We start from the raw sequence: 14599 nt of genomic DNA, 5'->3' as shown, positions 1-14599 counted from the left end.
TCACACCTGAAAGAAAGAGACAATATATAGTGCATCCGGAAAGTATTCACAGCGCATCACTTTTTCCACATTTTGTTATGTTACAGCCTTATTCCAAAATGGATTAAATTCATTTTTTTCCTCAGAATTCTACACACAACACCCCATAATGACAACGTGAAAAAAGTTTACTTGAGGTTTTTGCAAATTTATTAAAAATTAACAAAACTGAGAAATCACATGTACATAAGTATTCACAGCCTTTCCTCAATACTTTGTCAATGCATCTCTGGCAGCAATTACAGCCTCAAGTCTTTTTGAATATGATGCCACAAGCTTGGCACACCTATCCTTGGCCAGTTTCACCCATTCCTCTTTGCAGCACCTCTCAAGCTCCATCAGGTTGTATGGGAAGCGTCAGTGCACAGCCATTTTAAGATCTCTCCAGAGATGTTCAATCGGATTCAAGTCTGGGCTCTGGCTGGGCCACTCAGGGACATTCACATAGTTGTCCTGAAGCCACTCCTTTGACATCTTGGCTGTGTGCTTAAGGTCATTGTCCTGCAGAAAAATGAACCGTCGCCCCAGTCTGAGGTCAAGAGCGCTCTGGAGCAGGTTTTCATCCAGGATGTCTCTGTACATTGCTGCAGTCATCTTTCCCTTTATCCTGACTAGTCTCCCAGTTCCTGCTGCTGAAAAACATCCCCACAGCATGATGCTGCCACCACCATGCTTCACTGTAGGGATGGTATTGGCCTGGTGATGAGCGGTGCCTGGTTTCCTCCAAACATGACGCCTGGCATTCACACCAAAGAGTTCAATCTTTGTCTCATCAGACCAGAGAATTTTATTTCCCATGGTGTGAGAGTCCTTCAGGTGCCTTTTGGCAAACTCCAGGCAGGCTGCAATGTGCCTTTTACTAAGGAGTGGCTTCCGTCTGGCCACTCTACCATACAGGCCTGATTGGTGGATTGCTGCAGAGATGGTTGTCCTTCTGGAAGGTTCTCCTCTCTCCACAGAGGACGTCTGGAGGTCAGACAGAGTGACCATCGGGTTCTTGGTCACCTCCTTGTCTAAGGCCCTTCTCCCCCAATCGCTCAGTTTAGATGGCCGGCCAGCTCTAGGAAGAGTCCTGGTGGTTTCGAACTTCTTCCACTTACAGATGATGGAGGCCACTGTGCTTATTGGGACCTTCAAAGCAGCAGAAATGTTTCTGTAACCTTTCCCAGATTTGTTCCTCGAGACAATCCTGTCTCGGAGGTCTACAGACAATTCCTTTGACTTCATGCTTGGTTTGTGCTCTGACATGAACTGTCAACTGTGGGACCTTATATAGACAGGTGTGTGCCTTTCCAAATCATGTCCAATCAACTGAATTTACCACAGGTGGACTCCAATTAAGCTGCAGAAACATCTCAAAGATGATCAGGGGAAACAGGATGCACCTGAGCTCAATTTTGAGCTTCATGGTAAAGGCTGTGAATACTTATGTACATGTGCTTTCTCAATTTTTTTTATTTTGAATAAATTTGCAAAAATCTCAAGTAAACGTTTTTCACGTTGTCATTATGGGGTGTTGTGTGTAGAATTCTGAGGAAAAAAATTAATCCATTTTGGAATAAGGCTGTAACATAACAAAATGTGGATAAAGTGATGCGCAGTGAATTACTTTCTGGATGCACTGTATGTGACATTTTGAAGAAATCATTTTATGACCTGAATAGTACCAATCAGAAATCATCATTGCAGTAATGCAATATTATTTGAAAACGAACAGCATTAGATTGGGTGTGAATCTATACTGGTGCAGTTAGATCAGAAGTTGGGGGGGTAAGGGGGGCAAGGAAGAGTGTGAACGTGACATTTCTAACTTTTAGAAATGCCATACATTTACAGCTGATCTGTTCGTTTTCTAATAATATTGCATTAGTGTGACAATGTTTTCTGATTAGTACTATTCAGGTCATAAAATGATTGCTTCTAAATGTCACATATATTTGTGTCTTTTTTTTTTTTTTCCGGTGCTGTGTTGACATTGTGCACCAGAAGTCGTGAGCTTATTCAGTGCAAGAAGGAGCAAACAGGAGGCCAGTTGCTGTGTGCTATAACACGCTTGACTTGGTGGCCATCAACGCACATATACTGTATAAGGCATGCACGTGGGTCACTGAGAAGAGTGTTCATGGCTCACCTTGCAGAGGAGCTTTGTCGTCACTTGTTACAAGAAAAGGCGATGTATAAAGCAAAAGAGGATGCAACATCGACAAGTTTCTGTTCCAAGACTACCGCTCCCCCAGCCCCTTCACTGTATAGTAACCACAGCACAGAGAGAATTGTGTGCATTACAACAGGTACACATTTCGTAAACATAGAAAGGACAGTCCTTGGGTGTGTGGGAACTGTTAGCATTTGAATCTGATGATTGCATATAGCGCGGAACTGATCTCTCTGTACTATTCTTTCCTCTGCATGTCCTGGAGTACAAAAGAAACACCCCCATGCACCCAAAAGTGGACACTGGCAAGATCGAAGAAAAAAAAAAAAACACGGTCACTGATTACAAGCGCAAGTACGCAAATAGGCGTGCAAATGAAAATGAATAATGTTGCATCAGTGCCACGATGTTTTCTGAAATGTACTATACCGTTCATAAAATGAGTTATTTTAAATATATATACATATGTCTCTGTTTTTTGTCAGTGTGGCTTTGACATCATGGACCATAAGGTGCATACTAATTCAGCGTGAGCAGTAACACTCAATAAAACTGAATAAAAAAATTTCAAATGATGGTGAGATACGTAGAAGGCAGATTCACCAGCGTTTGTGTGTCAGCTTTTATCCATCCAGATCAGAGAATTTCCAGTTCCATTGTCTCAAAACACCACTCACATCTACAGTTATTCCCAGTTTCAGATAAAAAGTAACAGCGTCAGATCTTGGACGGGGGGTGGGTGCTGTATCATGATCGTGGCTGAGAGAATAAAAGTGAAAAAAAAATGCTTACTTTTACAAGTACTGCGAATTTACATTGGCCATTACAGACACGAATCAAATGTATGTTTTTATTGTATAATATTAGCAATAAAAGCAGCTCACTACTCAAAGCGGTAAATTTGCCGGGGAGCCGGTTTCAAACTCGTGACCTCTGGATTATAAGTCCACGGATCTTACATCTACACCACGGAAGCTGTTGTGTTATAGTTGCACCTTTTGTGAAAGTGTTTATTTGATATTTGGCCATCAGCCTTCACACATTATACAGTTCATGTCTACAGTTATGCTTGAAAGTTTGTGAACCATTTAGAATTTTCTATATTTCTGCATAAATATGACCTAAAACATCATCAGATTTTCACTCAAGTCCTAAAAGTAGATAAAGAGAAACCAGTTAAACAAATGAGACAAAAATATTATACTTGGACATTTATTTATTGAGGAAAATGATTGAATGTTACATATTTGTGAGTGTAAAAAGTATGTGAACCTCTAGGATTAGCAGTTTGAAGGTGAAATTAGAGTCAGGTGTTTTCAATCAATGGGATGACAATCAGGTGTGAGTGGGGCACCCTGTGTTGTTTAAAGAACAGTGATCTATCAAAGTCTGCTCTTTACAACACATGTTTATGGATGTGTATCATGGCATGAACAAAGGAGATTTCTGAGGACCTCACAAAAAGAGTTGTTGATGCTCATCAGGCTGGAAAAGATTACAAAACCATCTCTAAAGAGTTTGCACTCCACCAATCCACAGTCAGACAGATTGTGTACAAATGGAGGAAATTCAAGACCATTGTTACCCTCCCCAGGAGTGGTTGACCAACAAAGATCACTCCAAGAGCAAGGCGTGTAATAGTCGGCGAGGTGACAAAGGACCCCAGGGTAACTTCTAAGCAACTGAAGGCCTCTCTCACATTGTCTAATGTTAATGTTCATGAGTCCACCATCAGGAGAACACTGAACAACAATGGTGTGCATGGCTGGGTTGCAAGGAGAAAGCCACTGCTCTCCAAAAAAAACATTGCAGTTCGTCTGCAGTTTGCTAAAGATCACGTGGACAAAACAGAAGGCTATTGGAAGAATGTTTTGTGGACAGATGAGACCAAAATAGAACTTTTTGGTTTAAATGAAAAGCTTTATGTTTGGAGAAAGGAAAACACTGCATTCCAGAATAAGAACCTTATCCCATCTGTGAAACATAGTGGTGGTAGTATGGTTTGGGCCTGTTTTGCTGCATCTGGGCTAAGACTTCTTGCCTTCATTGATGGAACAATGAATTCTAAATTATGTCAGAGAATTCTAAAGGAAAATGTCGGGACATCCGTCCATGAACTGAATCTCAAGAGAAGGTGGGTCATGCAGCAAGACAACGAGCCTAAGCACACAAGTCGTTCTACCAAAGAATGGTTAAAGAACAGTAAAGGTAATGTTTTGGAATGGCCAAGTCAAAGTCCTGACCGTAATCCAATCGAAATGTTGTGGAAGGACCTGAAGCGAGCAGTTAATGTGAGGAAACCCACCAACATCCCAGAGTTGATGCTGTTCTGTATGGAGGAATGGGCTAAAATTCCTCCAAGCCGGTGTGCAGGAATGATCAAAAGTTACCGGAAACGTTTAGTTGCAGTTATTGCTGCAAAGGGGGGTCACACCAGATACTGAAAGCAAAGGTTCACATACTTTTGCCACTCACAAATATGTCATATTCGATCATTTACCTCAATAAATAAATGTCCAAGTATAATATTTTTGTCTCATTTGTTTAACTGGTTTCTCTTTATCTACTTTTAGGACTTGAGTGAAAATCTGATGATGTTTTAGGTCTTGGGGGGGGGTTGTTTTAGGTTGGGGTGGTATAGCAGGCTGTTTGCTGCTCAGGCTTTTCTACACATTTAGATGACAAAAGATTCTGACGGAGAGGTGTGAAGGGATTTAAGGTGGGCCAGATTTATGAGTTTTTTTTCCATTGGTTCTGGTAATTCTAATGTTAATTGCCTGTACTCCCTCTGAAGAACATAGTATTCAGCAGATATTACAGCTAAATGTTTTAAGCTGTAGACCAAACTTCATTAGTTGCGTGTTTTTAATTACTTTGTTCTTGAAAGCTGCATTGTATTAAACCTACAGCTCTTTACTAAATGTTGGGATCACTTTCTTCATGAAAACAAACAACATACAGGCAATAACTTATACCAAATCATGTATATTATGATACATACGTTAAGGAAGTTTCAGGTCAACACAATAGTAATTTTAATGGCAGTTAATGAGTTTCATGCTGTTCATTTATTTGACATGCTTGTGATATGTTTTTATATCATTTTTCTGATTTATACAATTTAGATAAAAGACTGCTTGGTCACTTTTTCAGCTATAAGTGTCCTTGTAATTAGCTATAATTGTGTTTTTGACAACTTTCTCTGGAATGAAGGAAATGGGAGCATATTTTCAAATAAGATATAACTTAATAAATATTACATAAATAACAGTCACTGAAGATTAGATTTTTTTTTATCTTGAAGTGAATCAAGACTTCATGCAAAATGTTAGGTTGTACTACATCAGTAACATTCTAAAATGTTATTTACTGATTTTCTGTATTTTTTTTTTAGATTTATTTAAAATATTTTATTATTAAGTGTTTGAGCTTAGCAAACACGCACTAAATAATTTGAATGGTTCAAGGAATTTTCAGTATTTTGGTTAAGAAACTCTTCATACTCCATTGTCATTTGTAGATAATGATGAACCTTTGTTGAGTGGTTCTGGAGATGTTTCAAAGGAATGTGCAGAGAAGATACTGGAAACCTGGGGAGACCTTTTATCAAAGTGGTAAGGATCCATTTATGACAAAGGAGAAATGTATACTTTTGGGTTGGTATTTTTGTGTCTGAGCCTATGTTGATGCTCCATACAGTGTGAATACCCTTCCCCTGTGGAAATCTGGTTAAAGATCCTCTTAGAAACCAATTAAATATTGCTTTTTCCTGCTTTCAATTAAGCAGTGAATGAACAAGTAGCCAACCAAGAGTTATTGCTCACTTCAGCTTTCCTAATTCCTTATGGTTGTGAAATATGTTACCGATTAATATTTTTAGATTTTAATATTGACAAATTTATTTTAATACTGACTAATGGATAAGTTGGAAGTCTATCCCATACACACTAGATGCAAGGCGACGGCAAATTTGAAAGAGTTCAATGCATTGTAGGACACCTGCATGCACATACCCACACCCTGATTAACCTAATGTATGCTATACATCTTTTGAACATGGGACAGGAAGAAAACCAAATAACCAGGAAGTTGGTAGTTTTCTAAAGCTATGGAGGGAGTAGCAGTAATTACTGCATTTCTGTATTGCCCCGTAACCTTTTCTGCTTGTATATGTTATAGAGAAATTGCATAAAACTTCATGATTAATAAGAAGCCATATTCCCCACATAAATCCAAAGATGAAAGCTTATGGATGTATTAGGGGTGAATTATGTCACAGTGGAAGACTGAAAGGTGCTTTTTGCCTGTTACTGTAATCAAGATTGGTGAAACTATCCAACTTTAGCTAGTTATTAGTTCAGAAATTTTCCCTCCATTTACTTCCTCCTACTTATTGAACTAGGAGGAGTAATATATCCTATTGTTGTAGACCACCTGGACCAACTGCAGTTTGCCTATCAGACAAAAATTGGAATGGAAAATTATTCATCTGCCCCAAGGCTTATTGTCACCTGGACAAAGCTTGCAACACTATGAGCATTTTAGTTTTTGCTTTCTCCGATCCTTTCAGCCATCTCTGTTAAGGTATAAAGTCAGTGATATGCAGATGGATGAGCCTATGGTGCCCTGTATAATCGACTATCTGTCAGGGAGGCTTCTATTTATGAGGCTCAAGGACTGCGTTTCTGATAAAGATGTGAGCAACACTTGAATACCACAAGGGACCATAATGTGTCCTTTTCTCTTCACTCTGTACACCTCAGACAAGAACTATAACACCAGATCATCTCACTTGTGTTAATTCTCAGTTGACTGCACTTATGGGATGTATTGATAAAGCGGGATGAGAGTCAGGTGGAGAAAATTAAAAACAAAAGTTAGTGCTATTATGATCAATGCTACACACACACACTCTCTCTCTCATACACTAATTCTGAGTACTTTCAGTCAACAAATTATTCAGCAGAAGTGTGTCAAATGCTTCCGGGGCTCCTTTTTAGCAATGTCAGTGCAGCTGCATAATACCTCATTGTGACTGCCAAGTTAGTTTTTCTTTCTTTTTAATTTTCTTACTTTTAGTCATTCTGGTGTGTGTTCAGATTATAGAGTGTATATTTATCTAGGTATTTATTTATTTAAAGAGAATCGGTAAAAAGCCATATTTAACCTGAGGACAAATAAAATGTAATCGTCATTCTGGTGTGTGTTCAGATTATAGAGTGTATATTTATTTATCTAAGTATTTATTTATTTAAAGAGAATCGGTAAAAAGCCATATTTAACCTGAGGACAAATAAAATGTAATAGTTTTTAGACAAGTTATGAAGTATAGAACTGGTACCCTTTTTTATACACAGTTTTGCAGTCCATCTTCATTTCTCTTACATATGCTGCTTTTTCGCCAGTTATACTTTTCATTATGTCACATGTATATTTCACTTATATTATTAAAAAAGTCCAGTAAATTAAACTAACAGTGCAGGTGTTTCTTGCTGCACAACGTTTTGTTGTGCACATTTGTCACCTTGTGCTTTTAACTGCCTACATTTATCCTGCATGCCTTTGTCATGCCACCCAATATCACTGTCTTTGTTTTTGTACCATCTCTTTAATGTTTGATATTGCAATAGTTGCAAATGTGTTAGGTGCTAACTTTTTAATAGAGATGAACCAATACCATTTTTGTCAGCTGTAAGTTGACATTGAAAACTTTTACTTGAAAGAAGATGCTGTATCTGAGTGAATAACATGTACAACTTTTGTCTAAGAAAGAATCAACATTTTAATTTTTAATAATACTTGTTAAAATTAACAGTACCTCCTGTAAACATTTTAATGTTAATCCAAGAATAGATACAAACTCTTTAAAAATAAAAAGTGGAAAATTCAATAAAATCACAAACTGTAGCTTAAGAATTGTTTCTCAGAGTTAAACAAATGATGGAGTAGCATAAACTGCATGTGCTTCAGTAGTGTTGGAGAAATACAGACTTTGAGAGTAAGTTGTTTTGCTAAGTAGGCTCTTGTATGTAAATGGAGATCTAATTTTCTTCATTATATCATACCATTTTCTATGCTTGCTTAATACTGAGCAGGGACATGAGGGAGCTCTAGTCTATTCTTGCAAGCATTGTGCAGCATTCATCATACCTTCAGTCCTGACCAGGTTGCCAGCCCCTGCTACTGAATATTACACCACAGTATAATGCTGCCAACACCACATTTTACAGTGAGAAATTGTGTTACCTGACAGATATGTAGTATTAGATTTAAGCCACACATACTGATTAGTGTGCAAACCAAAAGGTTCTCTTTAGTCTCATCAGACCACAAGACTTTTGCCACATCTTTATAGTATTCTCCAGGCAATGTTTTGTAAATTCTTAATGGCAAGGACATTTTTGTTCTCTCTAGCCAGGGCTTCTGATTTGACCATCTTCCTTAAAGGGGAGTTAGATTGTTGACCCATTAATATCCTTTCCCATAGTATTTACCAATTTCTGTGACTCAGAATGACAATTGCTGTCACTGTAGCCAATCTGACAGGCGCCATTCTTGTTTGCTGACTGAATTCAGAGGGGAAGAATGACCTTGGCAGTTTGGCTATAGTTTCATATTTTTTTCACTTCAATATGGTGGAGTGCACTGAGCTTCAAGGTATGCTCAGTGCCATTGAAATGGTCTTGTATCTTTAACCAGGTTTGTGCCTCTCACTAATTCCATCCCTGACTTCTTTTGAATAATCTTTTACTTTGACCTTTTGGAAAATCTCTAACAAACTATTGGATCTGAAGGCCATGTCACTTAAGAATTTTTCCAGCAATTCTCAGTTGTAACTTTCATGTACATAATGTTAGTAAGTCGGTGGCAGTTAGCAATGCAGTCACCTGACCACCTGTAGTCTAGGTGACATACACAGTGACTCACTTCAGCTAGTCCAATACTTGCCCTGACTGTGAGACTCCACCTACATGACAAGAAATTTTTGGAAAAGTTTAATGAAAGAAATGTAATCATTGGAGCTGCAAATGGAATCATGTGCTCTGGTCAGACAAGATAAACATTCAAGTTTTTTTGGTCAAGCATTGTCATGTTTAGAGCAACAAGGGCACTGCATACAAAAATCGCCTAGTCTGTATTGTTCCAGGTATTTGAGAGTGTTTTGTGAAGTTTAAAGGAAGAATGAATTCCACTATGTACCAGGAAATTTTAGCCCCTAACTTGGCTATGGACAGACCTTTCAACATGATTGGCCCCAAACACACATCAAAATCACAGAAATTCTGCAGCTTTCAAAGGCTTATTAGTGATGATCTTTGGTTATATGAAGTTATTGCGCACAGATAAACCTATTCTAAAAAGATATGAGAGAATTGTGTAGTGCCATACATTTCCCAAATGTACTAATGCTGCTGGCTTAATTGTCATAAAATAAATATTGTCTAAAACATTTTATACTTTATTTTTCAAATTTTGAGTTGCCATGAAACACTGGACAGACAACGGTTATCTTATAGTGTTCATTGTTTGCTTTTATCAATTTTTGTGTTGCTTCCCTGATGAAGGACTTCTTTTCCAGGCATCTCAACCTGTCTGTGAGGCCAAAGCAGCTTCCAACCCTTGTAAGAAGTGGCATCCCTGAAGCTCTGCGAGGAGAAGTTTGGCAGCTCCTGGCTGGCTGCCACAATAATGATCATCAAGTGGAAGAATACAGAACTCTTATCACTAAGGTAGGAAAAATCATTTAAATTAAAATGTTATTTTTTTCTCTGCATGCTTCTATTCAGAGTACAAAAAAGTACTAAGAGCTTTTATACTTTTCCCTTCCCTTGCTCAGTTTTTAAGTGGAGGCAAGTATTTCAAAAGGAGCAGTTAAAAAATCTTTTTCATAAAATGTATGTTGTAAGTAGGATGAATGAGTGTATTTTTTGTGAGTACAGTGATCCCCCACCTATCGCGGAAGTTACGTTCCAGACCCATCAGCGATAGGTGAAAATCCACGATAAAGACCATATAAATAACCATTTTTTTTTTTTTTATAGTTTAAGCCTTAAAATACCCCTCCCACACACTTTAAACACATGTAAACTTATTAAAACACACTTTGTAAACACATATGATATGTGGATGTCAGGCTAAGGATATGGGTAACATCTCTGTATTATAAAAAAAATCTTGGCAGGGAGATGAGACTTGATCTTCTCAAAAGACAATTTGACTTCCCGTGAGAGACATTTTAACGGTCACGCAAGACAAGGCAGAGAGACAGAAGGACAGCTGCTGTACTGACTTTTAAATGATCAACGTGCAGATCAACAAGCAGAACAAACAACTTGGCAGAAGCGGCACAAAACCAGTAGCTGATCCGTCCACTTCTGCTTAGCGTGCGTTCAGCCACCCCCATTCACAATGTGAGTAGGAGAGACGCGAAGCGGCAGGAGCGTAGTGCACCTTTTGGGGGGTTGAGCAAAGCAATTGAGACCAGATCATCTCGGAGAGACACTATGACGACACGCAAGACTAGACATTACAACCTTAGGAAGCAAAACCCGTGAAACGGTGACCTTTGCACGTCACGCCCTACTTACAAACAATTTAAAATAAGTTCACTGACATCTAACTTAGCAGTTGTTGGAATGCTTTTGGCAGACGAACTTCAGGTGCTCCCTGCTCTTAAAACAACGACAAGCAGAACATGCAGCTTGCCAACAGCAGTTGCAGCGAGCCAGCGTGCATTCAGCCCTCACACCTGTCCACCACACCCCCCACCCGACACTCCTCCTCCTTCAGAATGCTAGCAGCAGAGACGCGAATTGGCAAAAGGACAGCTCCTGTACAGGCTTTTAAGTGATTGACGCAAAGTGCAACAAGCACAACACACAGCTGGTGAGCACCACACCACCAGCTGAACCGATCACATCTCTTTAGCGTGCGTTCAGACCCAATTCCCCCCCTTCACAAAACGAATAGCGTTAAAAGTCCTGTGAGACATAGATTTAACCACACCCGGAGCAGGAAATAAAGGACAAATATTGTTTTTTTAAAGTAAAAATGAAAATAATGTATATGTAATAATTCCCATCAAAATAACAATCTCTTTAAATTGTTTATCCGGTAAACCAAACTCGGGGGTGGGTGAGTGAAGCAAGCAGGGGGCAGAGCCCCCTAGTAATAATAATATTAATAACTCCGCAATGTAGCGGGGGCGCAATAGCTGAACAATGAATACATAAAAAATAAATCAATATACGCTTCTATAAAATAGATATACAGTGGTTCCTTGGTATACATCCTTAATCCGTTCCACTTATATTCCGTTGACTTATACCAAACAGGACGTATACCAAATGAATTTTCCCATAAGAAATAAAGGGAAAATGATTACTCCATTCCCATGAAAAAAATCCTATTATTGGCATATTATACATCGATGGGGTTGTCCATCCATCCATCCTCTTCCGCTTATCCGAGATCAGGTCACAGGGGCAGCAGCTTGAGTAGTGATGCCCAGACTTCCCTCTCCCTGGCCACTTCTTCTAGCTCTTCCGGGAGAATCCCAAGGCATTCCCAGGCCAGCCAAGAGACAGTCCCTCCAGCGTGTCCTGGGTCTTCCCCGGGGCCTCCTCCCAGTTAGACGTGCCCGGAACACCTCACCAGGGAGGTGTCCAGAAGGCGTCCTGATCAGATGCCCGAGCCACCTCATCTGACTCCTCTCGATGCGGAGGAGCAGCGGCTCTACTCTTAAGTCCCTCCCGGATAACTGAGCTTCTCACCCTATCTTTAAGGGAAAGCCCAGACACCCTACGGAGGAAACCCATTTCAGCCGCTTGAATTCACAACCCATAGCTCATGACCATAGGTGAGGGTAGGAACATAGATCGACCGGTAAATTGAGAGATTTGCCTTGCGGCTCACCTCCTTTTTCACCACGACAGACCGATGCAGAGCCCGCATCACTGCGGATGCCGCACTGATCCGCCTGTCAATCTCACGTTCCATTCTTCCCTCACTCGTAAACAAGATTCCGAGATACTTGAACTCCTCCACTTGGGGCAGGATCTCACTCCCAACCCTGAGAGGGCATTCCACCCTTTGTAGGCTGAGAACCATGGTCTCGGATTTGGAGGTGCTGATTCCCATCCCAGCCGCTTCACACACAGCTGCGAACCGATCCAGAGAAAACTGAAGATCATGGCCTGATGAAGCAAACAGGGACAACATCATCTGCAAAAAGCAGTGACCCAATCCTGAGTCCACCAAACCGGACCCCCTCAACGCCCTGGCTGCTCCTAGAAATTTTGTCCATAAAAGTTATGAACAGAATCGGTGCCAAAGGACAGCCCTGGCGGAGTCCAACTCTCACTGGAAATGGGTTTGACTTACTGCCGCCAATGCGGATCAAGCTCCGACACCGATCATACAGGGATCGAACAGCCCTTACCAGTCAGTCCGGTACCCCATACTCTCGGTTTATTCCCCACAGGATTCCCCGAGGGACACAGTTGCACGCCTTTTCAAAGTCCACAAAACACATGTAGACTGGTTGGGCAAACTCCCATGCACCCTCCAGGACTCTGCTAAGGGTGAAGAGCTGGTCCACTGTTCCACAACCAGGACAAAAACCACACTGTTCCTCCTAAATCCGAGGTTCGACTATCCGTCGGACCCTCCTCTCTAGGACCCCCGAATAGACTTTTCCAGGGAGGCTGAGGAGTGTGATCCCTCTGTAGTTGGAACACACCCTCCAGTCCCCTTTCTTAAAGAGGGGGACCACCACCACCCCAGTCTGCCAATCCAGAGGCACTGTCCCTGATGTCCATGTGATGTTGCAGAGGCGTGTCAACCAAGACAGTCCTACAACATCCAGAGCCTTGAGGAACTCCGGGTGCATCTCATCCACCCCGGGGCCCTGCCACCAAGGAGTTTTTTGACCACCTCGGGTTGTATAAAATAATCTAAACACTACTTAATACTAAAATACATAAATACAAAAGAAATTAGATGAAATAAATGAAAATTTAACCTCACTTTTACTTTTTAATAACGTCTTTGTTTTTGACAATCGTAGATACCGTCGTTCTCGGCATATGGTATGCAGCACCCATGTCCCGGATGCGCATGCCACCTTCATACTTTTCAACAATCAATTCAAATTTACGAGAATAAACTCAAAATCACTTGAAAATTCACATAGAGTTATAGCGCGGGTTATTCACTGAATACTAGCAGCTGGTGTTCTGACACTCGTGGGCAGTCGTAGCTTTGTCTCGAGAGAGGTAAACAAGGGTAGGGCACGGTGTTCTAGCACACAAGTCGAATTCCAAATAAAGGTCGTATACCAAGCAAAATTTTTAGTGTCCAAACAGGACGTATACTAAGTTGGACTTGTTCCAAAGCAGATGTATACCGAGGTACCACTGTATAATTAATTGAAAAGTAGAGTCTTTATGTAAAGAATCAGTTTTTTTTCAGGTCTCTAAAGATGAGTCCAGTGATAATGTCACATGGCTGGAAAGGAGAGAAACAACTAAATAAAAAGAAAATACTTAAGTTGCAAATGACCATTGCTGTTTTGTAATAGTTGTCATGAGTATGTGTATGGTGTCATTGGCAGTTTGTACCTGGTGCCATTGGTCCTCATAAGGGTGGAATGACTAGATTTGCAATGCCTGCCAGTGGTTCATGGGAAAGGGTGCACCTGGCACAGAGGGCCAAATAAACTCTAAGGGAAGGAGCTGGCAATACTTATTTGTGGCAGGAGAAAAGTGAAAAGATGGGAAGAGAGCACCTGACAAGAAGGAGAAGTCATGCACCAAATACAATGCAAGAGAGAAAGCTATACTACTCTCTGAAAAAGTCAGGTGAACCCTGGTTCATTTCAGTAAGAATAGTTTTCCTTTTCTTCTGCATGTGGTGAAGTTATTTGGGAGAGGACCTGACAGGCCAGGATAAGGGACTGTGTATGATTAAGTTTTCCAGGACATGAGGTGTGCCTTAGTGTATCCCTGACAATAATAGACTGTATATGATCTTGCCTAACAGTGGATATTTAAAGTAGACTGGTATTTGCCTTTCTTAATTATGTAAAGTCAATTGATTTGAGTATGGGTGAATTAAAAACAAGCTGTAGAAACATTTCAGTATTGATGAATAGAATGGGATGCATCTGATCCAAATCTGAAGCATCATAGCAGAGGGTCTGAATACTTATGTCACTATGATATTTCAGTTTTATTTTCCTAAGAAATTATAAATGCTGAGTATTGCTGTGTGAGGGGGATAAAATGAATGTATCCTCCTTAGCATTAGACCCGAGTGTTACGCGGGCTGCAAAAACTATGTTAAAAGTGTCAGTCCCGAGTCTCACTCGGACAGTTGTACTGATGCGTCTTGCATAAGCGTTAG

At 40.3% G+C, this 14599-nt stretch overlaps 1 protein-coding gene across 3 annotated transcripts in view; it reads left to right on the top strand.

The window, feature by feature from the left end:
• Positions 1 to 14599, top strand: part of LOC120535158 (rab GTPase-activating protein 1) — a 243125-nt gene that overhangs the window by 107447 nt on the left and 121079 nt on the right. For all 3 annotated transcript variants that reach the window (XM_039762787.1, XM_039762786.1, XM_039762788.1), the window contains 2 exons: positions 5715 to 5808; positions 9774 to 9924. In XM_039762787.1, coding sequence (XP_039618721.1) covers positions 5715 to 5808; positions 9774 to 9924 — 245 coding nt within the window. The remainder of the gene's footprint in view (positions 1 to 5714; positions 5809 to 9773; positions 9925 to 14599) is intronic.

The sequence above is a fragment of the Polypterus senegalus genome, chromosome 9 (assembly GCF_016835505.1).
Source record: "Polypterus senegalus isolate Bchr_013 chromosome 9, ASM1683550v1, whole genome shotgun sequence".
Taxonomy (NCBI): domain Eukaryota; kingdom Metazoa; phylum Chordata; class Cladistia; order Polypteriformes; family Polypteridae; genus Polypterus; species Polypterus senegalus.
This window is presented reverse-complemented; position numbering and strand designations above follow the sequence as displayed.